Source organism: Diabrotica undecimpunctata, chromosome 3 (genome assembly GCF_040954645.1).
Source record: "Diabrotica undecimpunctata isolate CICGRU chromosome 3, icDiaUnde3, whole genome shotgun sequence".
In the NCBI taxonomy this organism is placed as follows: domain Eukaryota; kingdom Metazoa; phylum Arthropoda; class Insecta; order Coleoptera; family Chrysomelidae; genus Diabrotica; species Diabrotica undecimpunctata.
In genome coordinates this window covers 144,823,949-144,846,415 of record NC_092805.1, presented here as the reverse complement: position 1 = coordinate 144,846,415, position 22,467 = coordinate 144,823,949, and the positions used below count along the sequence as shown (strand labels likewise).

Here is a 22,467-nt window from a genome sequence, read left to right as displayed (position 1 = left end):
AATGTTAACCTATGTGCAAGTCGTTGCAATCATTTTTAATTTAACATTTGTTTATTGCGATTTGCATAAAAAGTATATTTATACAAGTTATATTGTATCTTATTTAGGAGAAATTATTCCGCAGTAACTAATATTTTCGATGAATATTATTTTGGACAATAAATATAAAAATAAAATAAATGAGATAATTGTAAAATAATTTGGACATAACTCATTTAAGCAATGTATACGTGGAAAGTAGCTGATAATGTAATAATATTGACTTTTATACTGACAAAACAATCGCCAAATTTTTGTTTTATTAAACATCTCTGTCTAACTCCTCTCCTGATTTCAATTTCTGAACTGGGTTCGTTATCTATTACGATTTGTGCTCTTTGATTCCAGTAGAGGTTTGTTATTATTCGTAAGTCCCTATGGTCTATGTTTTTTGTCTTTAGAATTAAGACTAATTTTTCATGTCTTACTTTGTCAAATGCTTTTTCAAAATTAACGTAACACGCACATCAAAATTCATATCCATGCATCTTTGAGCTAACACATTAAAAGCAAACAACGCTTCTCTGGTTCCCAGTCCGTTTCTGAATCCAAACTGACTATCGTCTATTCCTTCTTCCAGTTTTTTTAAAATTGTATATATAAATATTAAAAAATTAATATAAACTAAAATTTTCACTTAATTACACTATTTTAATAATATAATATAGTCTATACACAGTCCATATGTTTAATTTTCTGCATTGGAATTTAATTATTTGTTAACTCTCAGGAAATAGTAAAATGTAATCTTTCCTTATCAGCAACTGCTTACATAATCCAATTAGAAAATTCTAATGTTTACAAATTTGTAGTTTATTTTTCTTATCAAAAATGACCACATTATTAGCAGTAAAAAATAATGACCTTAATATAAAACTTAATGTTACTAATTCGTAGTTAAATAGTTAAATATGTAGCTTTTTTGTGATGATCGTGATGTTTTTAAACTATTTAAGATGTTAGCAAGGAACATTTTTAAATTATAATAATGGTATTCATATTTAGCAAAATACGTTCAGTATGGTAAATGCAGGTGAGAATTTTTTTAATATTAAAATACATTGCTCCATAAAATTATTGCACCAACTGTAAATACACACATCGGAAAAGTAGGGATATATTTATATAACATATTAAAATAATTACTAAAAATAAATTCATATGGTCGTTTAACCCTCCCTTAGTCGCTAGGTAAAACGGAGCACCAAGAGTCTCTACGGTGTCAGAGACCGACAATGAAAAAAAAATAGTTATTGTCATAAAATTCATAAAAAATTTTTATATTGTGTATCATAGGGATGACTAAAAAATATTTTTGAAAATGTTTTATTAAAAAACATCAGATACAAAATGAAAACACTAATATAACAATGTATTGTTATTTGTAATATAAAAATAAACGTTAAAATAAAAGTTCTTAAATTTTTTAAAATGGAAAAACATTTCTTAATTCTTATTTAAAAGTACTATACATTAACTAAAAAAATTACTCAGGTTTTAACAAAAATATAAAGTACACATTTCACTTGATTTAGTGAGACATTTTATTTTGTAGCTTTACTTGCGAGTAAACGCAAGTACACCTGTTCTTTTTGGTAGTACAATATGTACAACGACCCTTTGTCTTATTTCTTTTTGGAATTGCAGTTGTTACATCTGTAATGCCACAAATTTCGCGAATTTGGCATTTGAGGCTAACTGGCAGATTTGTAGTAGTAACTCGAATTTTTAAATAGGGATATATAAGCTCATTTTCAAGGTTTCTTAGAAAATCACGTCGTTTCACTTGTTTCTTATTGTTATCGTTTGATTTGAAGATAACCATTCAATTAATGCTAGATATATTCAATATGGTAAAGAATATAACCATTGGCCAACGCTTTGTGCTTCTTGAACAAAATGTAGTTAGCACTGAGCTGGTCTACCATGTCAACTCCTATTTTTGTTGAATTGTATAGTGAGATAATAATTTCTGGTTTATTTTTATTACCTTAGGAATATGAGAATATGAGAAACTAGTTTAATATGTTAATTAAAATCAAACTTGAATTTACAGGATGTTTTGTGAATTCACACGATAATTCTCTTTTATTCTTCCCAATGGTTCCCACTACTGTAATTTTCTTCTCGTATGACCTGCTCTTTAATTCGATACCTGTGAACCAGTTATCAGCTGTTAGATTTTGGCCTAAATTATAAATAGGTTCACATATCTGTTGAACAACATCAGTAGTCTGTTACTAACTTGAAAACGACCTTCAGGTTGTTGGTTAACATATACCTCTAAATTAGCGGTATAAAACATTGTAGCATCAGAGAGTGCAAAAATGTATATGCCGTACTTGTTCGGTTTTGATTTCATATACTGACAAAATCGACACTTACCCCTAAATCCGGGTAACATCTCATCGATATTGACTAGTGTTGCCCAAAATCGGTCTTAGTCTTGCAGTATTAGTCTTGTTCTTGAGTTTTTGCAAGGCCAAGACCAAGACCAAGACCGCCTAATTTGAGCAAGACCAAGATCAAGACTGACCGTGCAAGATTTAAGCAAGAACAAGTCTAAGCCTGCGAGATTCTTGCGTCTTGCAGTTAGGACTGAGTGTGGTTTTAGCGAGTATAGTAGATCAGGTATATGCTTAAAGACTCTATGAGACGCAAAAAAATATGTAATAAAAATTTGAAAAACTGGACTTATGCGCATTACAAACAATACCGAATCAAAATATTCATTAAAAAAACACATTTGACACGTGCTCAGAGGTCATAATTACAACGTAAAATAAAATATTTTGTCCTTTTTCAGCAGACGATTTCTTCTCTCTAAAATTAATTGTCCATATTTTGAGAATAGGTGCCCTGTAATCATAAAAATATGTCACCCTAGCTAATAAAAAATATAATTGTTAACGGACACCCACTTAATAATTCAATTTTTTTCCCATTATAATTTAGTCAGGAGGAATCTAAATAAACAAATCTTATCGGCCTAAGAATATAAATTGTTTCTGCTGAGTGTGGGATGAGATCATTCGGTTAAATAAAATTTGCTGAAAGAGCGCAACTAATATTCAAAAGTAACGAGACAAATTACAAGATAAATAACAAGATAAATAACAGATAATGTCGCCTACCGTGTAAACAAAATAACAAAGTAACGATATATAATTCTCAGTTTATTAGATACTTAGGGTATTGGATAGTAACGAACATAAAGTAACTAGTAGTGTAGTCGTTACTTTTTCGACATCACTTAACTTCATTCCCAATTGAGCTTTCCTTTGAGTCTAATGTAATAATTGTTTTTCATATAATCCTTGTTGTTTTGGGAGTGACAAGTTTACAATTTAACATGAGAGACAAAGATTCAAATAATTCTAGTCAGAGTAGTGAGCGTTGGAGTTATAGATGTGAAAGACCTAAAACAAATTTGGTCAGTTTTGCGAAACAATTCATGCATCCCAAATTATTTTGTGTAAATTGTACCTACATAGAAAGGTTAAAATGAAAATAAACAACAGAAACACTCAGGTTTAAGGAAGCAATTAATATCTTTTCATAAAAAGGAATTACAAATATTTCTTCCTGAAAAACCAAAATTTGGTGGAGATAATACAAGCTCTTTAATAATCTCCTTAATTTAAAATAACTTCTTTTGATTATCATTGGTTTTTTATCTATTCTTTATTTTTTCAAGTTAGTTTTTAATATAAAAGTAGAGATAAGATTGGTAAAAAGATTTATTTTGCTGTAATAAATGGATTATAGTTTGTTATCTTTAATGTTATAAAAATCTGTGCCCTTGATACATTTATGTGGATTTTTTGCCGATCATGTACATCAATGTCTTTCTAGCCAGATAATGTTCTTTAAAATACAGGGATACTTATGTCATTAATTTGTTTTTTTTTGTGTTTTAACCATGTTTTAGCACATGTAAGCTTAGTAAATGCAAACGTTTATTAAGAAACAGATTGACTTACGTGGGGCATGGTAGATAGTTGAGTTAGTTAGAGCATAGTCATGGATCGCTTCAAACACCACTCGGTGTCAGTTGTTTAGACATTTATTAATTTGGTTGGTCTTTATTATGGCTATGTTAATTTAAGCTTAAAATTTACTTACTATGTTACGTTGTTCTAAGATCTAAAGTAACGTTTAATAAATAGCAATAGGCTAATGGGTAACTGCAAGACTTGCAAGACTCTTGCTGCAAGACCAAGAGCAAGACCAAGCCCGGGAATGCAAAACCAAGACCAAGACCAGGTGTATTGGCGCAAGACCAAGGCAACACTAATGGTGACATATTAGGAGAGACTGTATCGACTACTACACTGAGTTACAAAGGTGTCGAAAAAACTTCGTATAGAAGCCAACTTTTTTTCTTTTTTTGTTTTATCATGAGTTGCTTTGTCATTGAATCGCATACATCGAAGAAGAAATTTATATCGTGGGAGCGACATCAGTTTTTCAAAACTCATCTGGATTTACACGATTACCTCTCAGACGTGGTGTTTATGTATTTGTTTGTAATTTCTACAATCACTTCTAAAATAGCGTCATCCACAAAATATTTCCAAATATCACTGGGAGTCTTCAAGTTACTTGTAGGTAATCTCGACATCGGCAAACTTACTAGGTAATTTTCTTGTCTTGTTCTAATATTTAATTGGTGGAATAGCCTTTTTCCATGTAGTAACTCTAAAACGCTAAGGTATTACTTTAACTTTTTTCTTCCTCGTCGGACACATATTGTTCCGATTTACTTCTGCCGTCCCGTTCCCCAATTTGATTAATTTCATTTGCACTTCCATCATCGTCAAAATAATTTTCATCGTCCGTCGGTAGGAACCATTTCCCATAATTCCAACAAACGTTTTTATTCGGCTTCAAAGGACATCTATAAATAAGAATTGAAAAAAATTTACCGACAAAATGCAATATAGATGCTTAATATTTACCTGAACTGCAAATTATGCCAATAAGTAATAGCCACACCGTTAGTCGCTAAGGAGTCTCGCACCGAAAATAACTATAAAACTCGCACAACAGTACCCAGGCAGATGAGAATGTTCACTAACACGAGGTTGTTTGATAGGGAGAGGTACAAAGTATTAATAGAAAAACAACAGTTATTTGTAAACCACGAATGAATAATTCTGTCGTCGGTCTGTGACACCGATAGCGACTAACGGAGGGTTAATAGTCTAGACCTCTAAAAAATCGTACGAATAAGCTGAATTTTGCTGATAAATCAATTTTGGGCCACCAAAAAGGATGCAAAAAGTTTACCACTCTTACTACAAGGCTTTACCTTAAAATCCTCCCTCACAGGTGAGTAAAAACAAAACAAATCTATTTATCAAGAATATGTACGTCAAAAATATGTTTTAAATAAAAAATGTAGCTGAGATAATTTTAAACAAGAATGTTTATTACCACCTTTTATATAGAATAAATTGTTCTCTCAGAAACAACGCTTGAAGTGGCCGGTTTTTTAACCACGATTTTTAATGTCAGGTACGCGCGTGAAATCAATTAAACGGAAAAAGTGCAGATTTCTTATACAATGTTTTTGTATTGTTGCAAGTGAAGTCAGTTTCTATAAAGAAGTTAAATAATTAAACGTTTAGCGATTTTTACTGTTTTTTACGATTCTCATGAAATCAATGATATTCACTTCCATTGACCGGTCAGTATAAAAGTTTTATGATTAGATCTCAATCTATAAAATATACAGCCTGCAATTTCGGTTTTGTATTTTGGCAACAAATGTAAGGCATTTGAAATAGGCCCACAAAAAAGTTGAATTTAGACATTCACATCACAAACAATCGCACGTTACGGGAAATGTTTTTACGAAAAGGGTAAAAGTGTAAATATAGCGTTTTTTAGGCACATTTCAAATGTCTTACTTAGAAAGTGATAAATATTATTGATCTCATGAGGATCGTAGAAAATGGTAAAATTACTAAACGTTTATTTATTTAACACCTTCATAGGGACTGTCTTTATTTGCAGTAAAATCCAAAAATCGGAGAGAGAGCTGCTTTCTTCACCTCTAAAACGCATCTGACTTTAATGAATTGGATACTCTGATAAAAAGATATCGAATTTTTACACTCAAGTTGATATACATTTTACTTAAAAGTTGGAAAACAAAACGACAAAAGTGATAATCAATATTTGACAAAGTTTTGAACAGGAGTGGAAAAAACTATAGTTTTTATACTACAGTAAATATTCTGGTAGGTTCGATTTTGTTCGTGCTATAACGTTCTTGTTTAGGTAGTTCATTGAAAATATTGTTTTTTATCATGAAACGACTTCATTGAACTTTGGATGAGTTGAATAGGGCTGTAGTACTTCTTCAAGGTGGCATGCCGCAAACTAATTTAGCTGAGCGTATAAGAGTCTCCCAAAGTGTTAAAAGTCGATTGTGGCGGCATTTTGCGACACTTTAAATCCAGCCAAACATCATCCAAGACATAAGTGCGTTAGAGTTGCAGCTAAAGATCGATTTTTAGTGTTAACAGCTAGAATACAACCAATAATTACAGCACCTAAATTAGTTAGTGAATTTCAGCAGTCATATCAGATAACCATAGACCGTTATACTGTAAAAAATGGTCTCCGTGAATTTAATCTCCACAGTCGAAGGCCACTGAGATGTCCACCTATCTCCAGAGGCAATTGCTCTTTAAGATTAGAGTGGTGTCAAGAGTATCAAAACTGGGATGCAAATGATTGGGCTACAATTTTATACTCCGACGAATCTAGATTTGTTCATAAGTTTACACATACATAGTAATCGTATGGGGTAAAATTTTAATCTGTTGCAGAACAGACCTCGTTTTTCTAGACCACTTTTCCTTACAGCTCAGCAATACCTTAACACCATTCTTCAACCTATCGTTCGTTCATTTGCTGGTGCTATTGGCAAAACTTTCACCTTATGCCTGATAGTGCTTCTTCACATTTGCACGACTAGTAACAGTCTGGCTTGTCAACGAAAGTATTAATGTGTTGCTTTAGCCAGCACAATCCTCCGACCTGAATTCCATCGAGCATGTATGGGACATGCTTTAACCACGAATTACTTCACATATGAGAGCGTCTGATAGAAAAACGGGCAAACGTACCTCAGCACGATATCGATAAAATCTCATTTTGTGTATGAATAACAGATGTAGAGCCGTAATAAACCTGAGTTGACACCATACTTTGTATTAATTTTGTTTTTTATTACGACCACATTTTGTGATGACCTAATTTTTTTAATTGAACTTAAAACCATTCTTGTTATTTTTAAAATTTCAAGAAATCTAGTTGTATAACAAATACGTACTACTAATCGCTACAAATTGATCATTATTTATCCAAAACAGTTAAAGAAGACATTACGTCTAAAAATATCGCTAGAATTTTCCGATGTGGTTACTAAGATCTGTAAAACTCTAAAATCTATTGATAGATACAGATTTTACATAGATGTACATACGTGTACATTGTACATGTTAAAAATATACAATACTTCCAAATTATTGGGTGATTAATTTTTAAAATCATTAAAAGAACAAATAACTAAATCTCTTTAAACATTTTCATTTGTGTTCTGAAATTCTCACCATTGTTAATGTAAGCTGAATATGGACTTCCTGACATTTAACACTTACTTACAATGTGCACTTTTGTTTCTTCAAGCAAGCAAGCAATTTGATTAAACCCAGCCTGTGAGAAATGTTTACCCCTAAGAATTACGTTCGGGTGTAACAATTCATTGGAGCGAGGTGTGTTAACTCGAGTAAAAAACAGGAGTCACCCCACCGCACTAAAATGCTCCAGACCATCCCTTTCCCCCCTATAGCACTCTGATGCGCGATAGGGGCACAACTATCAGCCAAATGCTCTTCATGTGGAGGTCCTGGGTAATTGAACCCCAACATGGTTTCCTAACCGATTGCAAAAACTCAGCACAGCGCATTATCGCTATATTCCTGTTATCTTAATGTGGTTTATCCGCGAACTAAACTTTTGTTTCTTTATAACTAGACTTTCTTTATATATATATATATATATATATATATATATATATATATATATATATATATATATATATATATATATATATATATAAGAGGACTGCCTAAGAAACATTCAAAGCATGCTAAGGAGGATCAAAGCTGTCATCGAAGATAAAGGAGGCCACACAATATATTAAAAAAAATTGTTATTTAAGGTCAAAGAAAAAAATATTTTAAAATTTTGTAAAAGAACGTGTTTATGATCTATTTTTATATTGTATACACATCATTAGACGCTTATATGCAGCTTTATTCTTTATTAAACAGCAAAATACAAAGTTTTTTGAAGTAATCATAATAATTAGATCATCCACTACATATGAACAAATTTAGCCAGTGGTGCATTAATTAAAGCATTTCATTTATTTATTACACATTTATAGTAATAACGTATGGTCCTAAAGTTTTGGGAAAAATTTCACCTGGTCTGATTGAGAAGCAAAATGCATTTAACAAAGAAGGCCATGGAATTGAAATGTCATCAGTTATTGACATTTAATAAACAAAGCAGAATATTCTGGTTTGTGCTCTGCAAAATGTCTTATAAAATTGATATTCGTCGAGGTGTTTATAATATGGTTGGGCGAATGTCGAAACGAGATATTGTTAATATTTATCGAGATCAAAACATAAGCAAATCGACAATTTATCGCACAATCAGAGAATGTGAAGAAGGGATACCATGTGTTAACTTGCGTAAAAGTGGCCGACCGCGGATTTTGAACCATATAAGAGAGGCAAGACTGATTGAAGCAGCTAAGAAAAAAATTGGGGTCTCACAGCGAAAACTGGCCAGAAGATTTCATGTTGGAAAGACTACAGCATACAGGACCCTATCGAGTAACAATATTATCTACCGGAAAAGAAGGAAAGCTCCAAAATACACAGAGGATCAATTAGAGAGAATTCCGAGATGTTGCCGCGCGTTAAGGCGAGTGCATTTCGTCAACAAGTCGAAACTTTATTTTACCTTTGTACCGAAAGCAGACAATCCCTCCAACCTACCTCAGACTCGTCCAATTGAAGAGTTCTGGGCAATATTAAGTCGGAAAGTCTATAATAACGGATGGAAAGCACAAAATCAGGAACAGTTAAGACGTCGCATATATACAAAAATTAGAGAAATTGACGCCAAGGTCGTCCAAAGGATGATGCAACGTGTCAGGGGAATTATTAGGCTAATCGAAAATAATGGTCCCTTGTCTGTCATTTGAATTTTGATTTATAATAAGGATAGTTAAGTTAAATTGTTGAATAATTTAATAAAAATATAAGATTATTGTGGTCAGAGTTATATGCTTTTGAAATTTTGCCCAAAACTTTAGTACCATACGTTATATAAATTAACAACAGCTTAAATGTATTAGTTTAGGTACCAACCTGCATTGGAAACTAAAGAAACAATACACTTTTACAGTAATTTCGACAACTACCGATTTCTATATAACAAAAGATGTCGCCTCGGATCAAAATGTTGATTTTTATAGTCGTTTAAATGACCCCTTTTAAAACCATTAAAGGAAATGGAGAAAGTTTTTATCATGTTTTCAAAAATTCGTAAAAATTACCGTAAACATTACACAAACGACGAGGTGACTTCACTTCTTACTTCCAGTGAGGAAATCAAAACGTAAGTTTTAGTTGTTTAACTAAAAATAACTTGATTATGTAACTTTGTTTATTAAAGGTATTATTAATATCAAAAACAACAGTAAAAATAGTATATTTTCTGGTATGTCAATTGTTTTCTTCTAAATCTGAAATATTACAAAACATATACCGGATGCGCTTTTTTTATACCATCGGGACATAAGACAAAAGAAATTCAAACTGAACCCAGAAACTTCGATTTATACAGCAGAGGCTATTGCAATATCTAAAGTTGATTTTGCCCATATTATAATTTTGTCAGACTCCTTAGCAGTGTTAAAATCCATTGGTAAATATGGACCACCAAACTTACAAGACTACCCATAGATTTATAGAATTAAACATATATATTAAACATACTCTTTGAACCAAAGGAATCAATGTACATTTTCTCTGAATTAAAGCACATGCAAGATTTGAATATAATGAATATGTCGACTTATTAGTCACAGAAAGCATTTCAACCAATACTGGTATTCTGCATAAAGTAACGCTTTCTGATAGTATTGTTTCTTGCAAGTCAACATTATTTCGAGAGTGGAGCTACCAGTGAAAGGAATACTCTTTTTTAAACCAAAATAGATACTCGTTAATTCAGCCAGATATTCCCAAATTTCCCTTGGTACAAGTCTTGTAGAGCTTTCAGAAGGCACATAACTTTCATTATTAGAATAAGATTCGGATACACATGTTATTAAAAACATTTATTTAAAATACAGGTTTTGGATAATGACAAATGTGAGCATTGTGGAGAGGAAGGTGATTTAGATCATATATCTTTTGATTGTTCTAAAAATACAGTCTACTCATCCAAACTTATAAATGATTTAAATATAAAATAGCAGCTCCTTGGAACATACTATATTTATTATCACTTGGCTCTGTAGATATTTACAACTATTTAATTAAATCTTTAAAAAACAGCAAATTATCATTATAATTCTCTAAAAATTATTTAGTTCATCTTGTTACCTTTGTTTTAAACCATTTGTATAACTTCCTCCTCTCCGTGAACTAGTGTTGTTGTGTCTTATATAAATCAATGCCTTGATAGGTCTCTAGACAAGAAGAGTGTGTACCTCTTCTAGTATCGATGTAATCTTTTATTTTGATAGGGCATTTAGGATTTAAGTAAATTATAATGATGGATACTGTCTTATTCCTTTTGTGTCTGGCTGTATGACGATAAGTCTAAGCCAAAAAAAATACAAAACATATTATGTTTATACAATATTAAATCATAATTAATTGTTTTATCTTGACAAACTTTTTTTACAAAATGCCCTTCATTTATCTTTGTTTCATCTAAATAAAAATTATTTTTGTCTTCTCCCCTTAATTTTTGAATTTGCGTTAAATACTACTTTCTCCAACAAATAATTTCTTCTTTCTCTATTAGCGCATATTTTCTGTTGTTATTCTCATAAACGAATCCTAATTCACGTAAAGTTTTTCCCAATTTATCTCTTTAAACGTTAGGCAAATTCATTAATGTCTACTAAATGTTTATCCAAAGTAGAAATTTTTTTTTTTTTTTTGGTAAAAAATGAATGAACTTTTTTCGAATCGAGTTTTTGAGGTTTTTTCCCGCTGTAGGTGCTTCTGTAATACTTTTACCCTTTAGTTGCTTTAAAAGCTTATAAACAGTTGCTTCCCCTACTCTGGTTATATTTGAACACTCACAAACTATATTTCGTACACAAACAGTACTTAAAAAATGTTCATGTACAAGAGCATCATGTACATTTCACACTAAAGTTTTCATTGGCACGGTTAAATAACATTTTAATTTCACAGGAGTAAAATTAGGTGTATGTGACATTTTAGTCCGCAAGTTCACTTAATAGTATCGCTTTTTATTATAGAACTAACAATTCTGCGTGTTATAATGAGAGGGCTTTAAAAAACAACCTGTTAATCCTAACTAAAATGATTCACAATCGGCAAAACACGTTCTGGAAATTTTAATCCTTTCTAAGAAAGTTGATGGCTTATTAATAGACTCTTTTTTTTAAATTGTAAATATTTTGTACCTGTAGAGATTAAGTACTTTTTTATTTTGTTGATTACAACGACTACAAAATTTAAGACAAAAATTGAAATAAATCAGCATGTTAAAACATTTTGGGTAAAACTCAAATCTTTTTAAAACAATGCTAAATATTATAATTTAAAAAATCTCCGTCACTGTTTTATGATGTTATATTGGGTTTAATATAACATAACTCGTATTAATATAACTCCCAAAATATTTCATACGCATCTACACGTCCCGTCCGCGTCCTAGTAAATGTTTTAAAACACATGTTTTAAATATTATATGTATTATAAATTTTCTGTTTCATGTACACAAACGTTGAATGAAATCTAAAAAAAATAAAATACGATTGTGTAGCATTCTATTATTTTACTGGAAATAAATTTTAATAAATATTACCATAATATTTGAATTTATTTGGTATAATAATTTTATTTCGTTATATTTGAATAATATATTCAATTTGTGTCCAATAATTTAGTTAAATTTATTTGAAAAATAAATTAATGAATGCAACGCTTCACTCCAATTGTTAAAGATGACACAATCAAGCCTACGGAAATTTTTTCAATTTCAAGGTATGTTAAAAATATTTTTATGCATATTATTTTACATTGTTGTGTATAACTAATTTACTATATTTATTTTTTTTATCAATACAATTGGCTCTTAAGTTTAATAGTACAGTCACTGAAGGTTTTCGCTCCGATTTCGTTGAACCTCTATCGATTTTCATGAAAGTTGGTAAGTAGTTAGAGGATACCCTTGCGCTTTTACCCTGGAGGTGGATGCCACCCCTTCTCGGGTGTGGAAATTATTTTAATTAAAATAACCCCAGGAATCGATAGAGGGACCAAATCATAAACAAAATTTATCTTATAAATTTATAAAAATAAATCAATACTTTTTGAGTTATTGAAGATCAAAGATTTTGATTTTTCGTAAAAATAAAATTAATGTTTTAAAGCGGTTTTTTACAAATAACTTAAAAACTATAAGTTTTTATAAAAAAGTTGTCATTACCAAAATTAAAGCTAATAAAAAACTGAATAAATTCCTTGCTTGAAAAACCTTTTAATACTAATATAATGTGAGTTATAGGTAATCTAATGTATTTCTTTTTTTCGGCGAGTACTCAAATCTGAATATTCAAGCTTAAATGACAAGAAAACAATGCATTTTATAAAATATACTTACATACAAATATACTTATATACAAATTTTCAACGTACTCAGAAATACCTATAAAATGAGCTTTAGAAGAAGTTGATAGCATCAGAATTAAGCAAGGTATAATGAAAATTAGAGGACAATTTCGAATTTTTTTGGAAAAAGTGAAAAATAAAACATACATTTCCACAAAAATTAAAATTTATTCTAATCTCTATAAGTCTTTCTTTATTTTAGCATAAGTAATAACCTCAAAAATTTTAACCGGTTTAGAATGCATATTTTTGAAAAAAAATTGATTTAAAACAATCAGAATTTTTCAAATTTTTATAAATTTAATTTTCTTTTGAGAATAACTCCATATATACTCAATACACTTAAAAATGATAGAGAACAAAATTTGAGGTTTTTTTTTAACAAAGATTTTCCTTTTTTTATATTTGTAGGATAAAAAATAACTGAGATAAAAACATTTAAAAATTAAATTTTACTGCGAGAACCATGTTTAACCTTTTATTTATTAAAATATAAGGCATTTAAAAGATTAAATTTAATTCGACTTTACAGCCTTTAAAATTACTTTTCAAATGGTTTTTGAATAAACCTGATATCATAAAAATTAACGGAGTTATTGTAAAAAAAATCAATAACATTTTTTTATAAAAATTTTGGAGTAGAGATTTTGTATGTATATATAGGAAAAAAGATAGGTAATAGAAAGTAGACGTGTCGATAGGTATATGCTTACAAACTACATTTCGTACACAAACAGTACTTAAAAAATGTTCATGTACAAGAGCATCACGTACATTTCACACTAAAGTTTTCATTGGCACGGTTAAATATCATTTTAATTTCACAGGAGTAAAATTAGGTGTATGTGACATTTTAGTCCGCAAGTTCACTTACTAGTATCGCTTTTTATTATAGAACTAACAATTCTGCGTGTTATAATGAGAGGGCTTTAAAAAACAACATGGTAATCCTAACTAAAACGATTCACAATCGGCAAAACACGTTCTGGAAATTTTAATCCTTTCTAAGAAAGTTGATGGCTTATTAATAGACTATTTTTTTTAAATTGTAAGTTTTTTGTACCTGTAGAGATTAAGTACTTTTTTATTTTGTTGATTACAACGACTACAAAATTTAAGACAAAAATAGAAATAGCATAAATCAGCATGTTAAAACATTTTGGGTAAAACTCAAATATTTTCAAAACAATGCTGAATATTATAATTTAAAAAATCTCCGTCACTGTTTTATGATGTTATATTGGGTTTAATATAACATAACTCGTATTAATATAACTCCCAAAATATTTCATATGCATCTACACGTCGCGTCCGCGTCCTAGTAAATGTTTTAAAACACATGTTTTAAATATTATATGTATTATAAATTTTCTGTTTCATGTACACAAATGATACGTTGAATGAAATCTAAAAAATAAAATACGATTGTGTAGCATTCTATTATTTTACTGGAAATAAATTTTAATAAATATTACCATAATATTTGAATTTATTTGGTATAATTTTATTTCGTTATATTTGAATAATATATCCAATTTGTGTCCAATAATTTAATTAAATTTATTTGAAAAATAAATTAATGAATGCAACGCTTCACTCCAATTGTTAAAGATGACACAATCAAGCCTACGGCAATTTTTTTAATTTCAAGGTATGTTAAAAATATTTTTATGCATATTATTTTAAATTTTTGTGTATAACTAATTTACTAAATTTATTTTTTTATCAATACAATTGGCTCTTAAGTTTAATAGTACAGTCACTGAAGGTTTTCACTCCGATTTCGTTGAACCTCTATCGATTTTCATGAAAGTTGGTAAGTAGTTATAGGATACCCTTGCGCTTTTACCCTGGAGGTGGATGCCACCCCTTCTCGGGTGTGGAAATTATTTTAATTAAAATAACCCCAGGAATCGATAGAGGTACCAAATATACACAAAATTTATTTTATAAAGTTATGAAAATAAATCATACTTTTTGAGTTATTGAAGATCAAAGATTTTGATTTTTGGTAAAAATAAAATTAATGTTTTAAAGCGGTTTTTCATAAATAACTCAAGTTTTTATAAAAAAGTTGTCATTAACAAAATTAAAGCTAATGAAAAACTGAATAAATTTCTTGCTTGAAAAACCTTTTAATACTAATATAATGTGAGTTATAGGTAATCTAATGTATTTCTTTTTTTCGGCGAGTACTCAAATCTGAATATTCAAGCTTAAATGACAAGAAAACAATGCATTTTATAAAAGATACTTACATACAAATATACTTATATACAAATTTTTAAAGTACTCAGAAATACCTATAAAATGAGCTTTAGAAGAAGTTGATAGCATCAAAATTAAGCAAGTTATAATGAAAATTAGAGGACAATTTCGAATTTTTTTGGAAAAAGTGAAAAATAAAACATACGCCATTTCCACAAAAATTAAAATTTATTCTAATCTCTATAAGTCTTTCTTTATTTTAGCATAAGTAATAACCTCAAAAATTTTAACCGGTTTAGAATGCATATTTTTGAAAAAAAATTGATTTAAAACAATCAGAATTTTTCAAATTTTTATAAATTTCATTTTCTTTTGAGAATAACTCCATATATACTCAATACACTTAAAAATGATAGAGAACAAAATTTAAGGTTTTTTTTAACAAAGATTTTTCTTTTTTTATATTTGTAGGATAAAAAATAACTGAGATAAAAACATTTAAAAATTAAATTTTACTGCGAGAACCATGTAACCGGGGCCCTTTAACCTTTTGTCTTTTAAAATTTAAGGGATTTATAAGGGATTTATAAGGGATTAAATTTAATACGACTTTATAGCTATTGAAATTACTTTTCAAATGGTTTTTGAATGAACCTGATATCATAAAAATTAACCGAGTTATTGTAAAAAACATCAATAACATTTTTTTAGAAAAATTTTGGAATAGAGATTTTGTAACTATATATATATAAAAAAAGATAGGTAATAGGAAGTACACGTGTCGATAGGTATATGCTCACGAAATATACATGTGTGGATGTGTTTATGTATATTTTGAAGATAGAAGAAGCTAGTGAAACGAATTCTGCATATCTGCTCTGTTGAATATGTCTTTGTTTCCAACTAAAAATCCCAATCCACCTGCTTCAGAAGAATTATTAAAAATGATTTTTTGCAACTGCAAAAAGGATGCGGCGCTTCTTGCGGGCGTCGAAGAGTAGGGTTATTTTGTAGTGCAGTCTGCGGATCATGCAGTGGGGATAATAATTGCTAAAATAGCCCTCTAATTAATGAAAAAGGAGAAATTGGTGAAGAGAGATTTTCACTCTGATGAATAGTGAAAAATTAACAATTAAAGTACTATTAATATTTAATTAATTTATGAAACATTACTTAAATAAAAAATGAATGAACTTTTCATAATATTTTAATATTTATTTTAATACGTTTTTCTCTTAACTAACAAATTAAATTTTTATAGGTCACATAAGCATACTCAAAGTGTTTATTTATACTGTCAAAAGCAGAATCGAAAGCAGATCATCAATGCGTGATAATAAGATTCCCGTTGAAGTCAGTCTTGGTCTTGTATTTCACCAGTAAAATAATGCTAAAATTTTCCCATTAATCGCACCATTGACTGATACAGCTGTATAAAAAAGAAGGTATCATTTATATCGTGAGGGGATCAAGTCGAATTCTGATTTTAGCGGTCCTCCAGCCCGGTGGTGCCGTGTGTACCATCCTGTTACAAGCAATGTTTGATTTCTTGGGTACGCCTTAGCCGATATAGTTGTCTTTAGAAGTTTTTGTGCTTTTTTTAAAAAAACCTGCTATGGTTTCCTTGTTGATTGAATAATCCGAATTCGGATAATCAATCAACGATAAAGCTAACCTTAAAAACGAGAATATAAAAAAGAAACTTAAAAGACGTTAATGGAATATCGAACTATTTTAAAACGCTCTTGAATGAGGCTCTTTCTGCTGTAAAAGAAAATCTTTAAAAGAAAATCTTTTAAAGCAGAAAAGCAATAAAAAATCGAATATACAAAAGAAATCTATATTTTTGAAAAATGTACAAAAATCGAAGTAATGTTTACATAGAGATATATAATTTACCAGTAGCAGAAGAAAAGGATGGAAAAGTTCAACATATTGGAATTTTCAATAATTTTGTTATATTCAAATCAAAATGTTTATAGTAGGTATAAATTTTGTTAACTTGTTTGCTAAAGAGAAATATGTACACATTTCATATATTTACTAAAGAATATGAACTAAACGTATTAATTACTCCCATATTTGTCGAAGCGAGAAATGATATTAATATTAAATACTTGTACCTGCAACTAGCTTTAATTTAACCTTTACAACATTTAATTACCCATTCATAAGATAAATATTTATAATCGTATTGTAAAACAACCTTTTTTAGACAATCAAATCATAAAATGATTAAGATTCATGGTTTATTACTTTTTTTTATATTTACCATTTATTTAGTAAATATTTGAAACTGTTAGAGAATGTATACAGTGTGTCCGTAAAGTATGGAGTAAATTCGATATTTCCTAAAAAAAAAGCCTTTTTAAAAAAATCAAAAACACGTCTATCTTTAAATTTAATATTCTACATTTTACAATAAAAAATTTCTTTACAATAAAATTCTTGTTTTTAAGTCTCCAATATTTGCAGGTTTCGTTTTTTAAGCAACATTCTTTAAATGACCCCACATAAAATAATCCAAAGGATTGAGATCTGACGACCTCGCTGGTCATTCAATATGTCCACGTCTTCCAATCCACCTGTTCGGAAAAATTTCGTTTAGGTAAACTTTAATCAAAAACTTCAAGATTAATTGTACTGGGGAATAAATTAAGTAAAGTAGGTACGAGATACCCACTTAAAAACTGAAGGTATGCTGGTCCGATTAAATTACCTTCGGAATAGTAGGGTCCAATGATTTTATTTCTTACAATGTCAGCCCATACGTTTACCTTTTGCGGGTATTGTGTATGATGGTCCCAGTTGGAGTTTTCTTTTGCACAGTATCTACAATTCTGACGGTTGACCTCGCCATTTAATCTGAATGTAGCCTCATCAGAAAAAATAATATTTTGAACCAAAAGAGGGTTTTGGTGGCTGTTATCCATGATTATTTCGCAAAATTGTATTGTTTTATCTGGATCATCCTCGTTTAATTCCTATATAACTGCGCATTTTACTTACTTTACTTACTTTTACGTACTTTATGTACCGTTGTTTTGCAAACATCAAGATCACTACTAACCTTACGAACATAAGTGTGCGCATCTTCTTCAAAAGCAAGTAGAACATCTAATGTTGTAACATAATTTAGAGAGGGAGGACCTGATTTGCGTGCATTTTCAACCGTACCAGTTTCTCGAAATTTCTTTTCAATCTTATTTACTGTTGACTGCGTGACGAATATTTCTGGATATTTATTATTAAATAAATTACACTGCTCAGTGCAAAATAACCCCGTTTTACGGTAGCTAATTTGATCGTATATGCTCTTATCATTGAGCACTAATAAAGAGTTTTATTAGCATTAAATATAATAATATATTTTATATTGATATTAATTGCTTACTCTTTTTTAGTTTTTCTAAATCCTTCAAATATGCATGTCTTGCAGCTGCAGTTGTAGCAGCAGCCATAGTAGGAATTGTGCTTCTTATAATATTAAAACCGAAAGAAGTATTATTACATAAAGGTGCTGTAGTAACAAATTCACCAGGATGTTCAGATGTTGGGGTGTAAGTATATTCTGTTGTTATTTATATGACCGCAAATTACGAATTATATTTTAGCTTACGGGAGAAAATAATTTTTTATTGCAAAAATGTCAATTTTGTACATATTTGCTTTAAACAAATTTTATTGATTATAGTATAATATAAAAACAACTTAAAAACAAAACTGTAGCCTTGATAATTTTAAAAATTTATTTGTCGTTGAAAATACTATCAGAGAGGATGACCATCAAAATTTATGCGAAAGGACACAGGTGCACAATAAAATGTAAAACCACTATCCATGTATATTTAAGAATGCGTAGACGTCAAGATATTACGTGCAAGGCGGGATGACAAGTCGATAACTGTTATAGTAAAAATATCACACACGACATCACTAATTGCAGTTGTGTATATAAGCAGTTGTTATCCTTCAACTCTATGAGTTTTGTTAAAACAAAATACGTGTAAGCTAATAATAGAGGTACTATATATGTGAAGACTATTCTTAATTCTCTTTTCTATACCTTTATTTACTTGTTTATTTAAAAAACAAAAAGGAATTAACAACATACCTGCTCTCTGTCTCGCAAAGTTTTATTTTATCCTTTATACCCCATTTCTCAAAAAGATTGACTTTTTTAAGTTTAAAGTTACCTCGTATTATTAGAACTGTTTAAGTGTGGTTATTATAAAAGGATAAATTCATCTTTAATTTAAAACCAACTTAGCAATTTTTTTGCTTACAGTAAGATTTTAGGGATTTTTTTCTCACTTTTTTCTTCACTCATAAAGGTAATGAACCACGTGTTAGACCTGTCGATGAGCTAGTGAACCCTGCAATAGTGTACAAATTGCTAGGGAAATTAACGTGAATGTTCGAACTGTCCAGCGTGTTCTCAAAAGCAATGGGTATCACTGTTTTAAGATACAACCAACACAAGAACTGTTTCTGGAAGATAACTTTAGGCGAATGGAGTTTTGTGAATTTATGTTAGATAAACAGAATGAAAATGTACACTTTTTAAAAAATATTTCATTTTCTTTTTTATTACATAAAAAACACAATCCATCTATTGCAAGGTATTATTCTCGGAAAAATAAGCACCTCTGTGTTGCAGTGCGAACGCAGCATCCGCAAAAATTAAATGTTTGGACTGGGATGTTAGGCAACCATATTGTAGGTCTATTTTTGATCGATTAAAACCTAAACGGGCCAAAATATTTTCAACTTTTACAGAATGAGATCATTCCCGCAGTTCGACGCCTTCCCGTTAATTTTCAGGAGGTTTATTTCCAACAGGATGGGTGTTCGGTTCACAACTCTAGAGCAACTATTAACTTTCTCAATCAAACGTTTCCTGATCGACTGATAAGTATACGTGGTACAATCAAATGGACCACTAGATCCTGTGACTTAGCGCCTAACGATTTTTTTTTGCGGTTTTCTCAAAGAAAACATTTATGGGCATCAGTTTGAAAGGGCCACAAACCTAGTCGAATTAAGGACAAAAATATTTCATTTCACCAGAATCCCACTTCAAAATATGAGGAGGAATCTGTATGACAGATTTGGTTACTGTTAAGCAGAAGGAGGTGGAATATTTGATTTAATCTGCTTTACTAATTTTTATTTTTTGTTAGGTATATTTTACGAAGTTTGTATGTTCTTAATTAGGTAGTATTTTTATGTTTAAGTTTGAAAGAATTTTATTGTCTTTTTTTTGTTTAAAAGTACAAACGATTCTTATTCTGATTTTTTTTCGTTCTTGTCTTATTGTTATAAGTTTTGTCCATAAAATTTATACAATTTTCAGTGACAATAAAAAATATTGCTTATTTACTTACTTATTTATTTGTATTGCTATTAAGGCAAAAAAAATAACCAAAAAAATAGTTTTAACTTATTTTTTTTTTCTCGAGGTACTTCAAACATTCAAAACAAAAAAAAATATTTTTGTATTTAATTTATATTTCAAGAATAAATTATATAACTAAAAAACTTTATGCGAACATAAAAGTTCAAGGGAACTTGCAATATTGCGAAAGCAATACCATGCATTTTTTTTTATTTTTTATGTTTTTTTTTTCAGAGACATTATGATCAAAGGTGGAACGGTAGCCGATGCTGCAATAGCGACTCTATTTTGCGAGTCTGTTTGCAGTCCTCAGTCCATGAGTATAGGAGCAGGATTTCTAATGACAATTTACAATAGAACCACAAGAGAAGTAGTCACATTAAATGCTAGAGAAGTAGCTCCCATGAATGCAACACAAGACATGTTTGCAGGAAATGCCATGTTATCGTCTATTGGTAAGGTAGTTATAGAATTAAATAGGTATTATTATTATATTTGCGTACATGTTAAACATGAATATGTAAAAATTGTTAAAGTAATAGAGTAATAACTATTTTAACTTTACACCAGCCCTGACATATAACAACTTAAGTGCTCGTGTGGTGTATTTTATACATCACCATTAACCCATTTGGTCCCACTGTACTCGTCTAAGTACAGCAGCAAAAATGGCCTAGTAGTGACACATCTGGTAAAAAAGTGGTACGCCACGTATATGTCCGATTCTATTAGGAAGTGTTCTACTAGATTTTCACAAATTATACCCTAGGCTCTTCCTAATTTTTGATGTAGTTATTATAAGCTAACCTCCACATTTCTGTTGGATCAATAAAGTGTTATTTTGTGATTTGGATACTATTTATCATTTTTTTAACTTTTATTGTTGTAAGGGTAAGTACTAGTAATGTTTATTTATTCAGTATTAGATTTTTTTCATTGTTGTTTTTATGTTACAAAATAGACCTGTACTCATCTGAGTACAGTGGGTTTGTATGAGATCAAAATGATTATTTGGTTTTTAATTGTTTTAGGTTCAATATTAGTATTGGAAAGGATTTTCAAGAATTGCCGCCTATTAGTCCCATTAAGTTTTACGAAAAACGTTATAGAACTCTTGCTTTAGCTTTAGGTGACCTAGCGAGTTCCACTCATAAAGACATAACGGTAGTCGTTATTCCTCCTAAAACTGACTATCAAACTGACAATAAGGACATAGATGAGGATAATCTTCAGACTCAAAACTTTCCGAATGACTATCCCGGAGAAATAGAGGTTCATTACATGAGTGACGACTCTGATAACGACGAAGAAGACAATCTTCCTCTTATCATTAAAAATTTACTGAGGGCTTCAAATAAAACCACGAAATCTAACTGGACGGAAGAAATTAATGATATTAGTATGACATCTACAACAGGTTACGAGGGTCGTCTGGATAATGCGAAAGAACAAATTCGAGGTAAATCTCCTATAGAAATATTTGAGAAATTTTTCTACAATGAAATTATTGAATATATTACACAGCAGACAAATGTATATGCCGCTCAAAATAATAATCATTAATTTCATGTAACGCAGGAAGAGATAAAAATATTTCTGGCTATTTTACTTCTTACTGGATACCATATATTGCCACGAGAGCGCAACTATTGGCTTTTAGATGAGGATCTTCAAGTTACCCTCGTGACGAATGCAATTTCAAGGAATCGTTTCCGAAATTACATTTGGCAGATAATTCACAAATTGATACAAGGGACAGAATGTATAAAGTGAGGCCTCTCATGGCATATTACACAAAGACTTATCAATTGATGAAGCGATGATAAAGTATTTTGGGCATCACTC

General features: G+C 30.0%; 2 protein-coding genes across 5 annotated transcripts in view; one reads left to right on the top strand and one right to left on the bottom strand.

Annotated features, from left to right (window-relative positions):
* The window catches only part of LOC140436080 (uncharacterized), a 1,443,853-nt gene that overhangs the window by 1,233,486 nt on the left and 187,900 nt on the right, over positions 1–22,467 (bottom strand). The window lies entirely within an intron of this gene.
* Positions 1–22,467, top strand: part of LOC140437505 (scoloptoxin SSD14-like) — a 93,873-nt gene that overhangs the window by 28,564 nt on the left and 42,842 nt on the right. For 2 of the 4 annotated variants that reach the window (XM_072527074.1, XM_072527073.1), the window contains exons 2-3: positions 18,629–18,784; positions 20,857–21,077. In XM_072527074.1, coding sequence (XP_072383175.1) covers positions 18,629–18,784; positions 20,857–21,077 — 377 coding nt within the window. Of the gene's footprint in view, positions 1–950; positions 1,073–9,490; positions 9,754–18,628; positions 18,785–20,856; positions 21,078–22,467 lie in introns of those variants that run through there. The other 2 variants (XM_072527072.1, XM_072527075.1) reach the window with 2 other exon arrangements.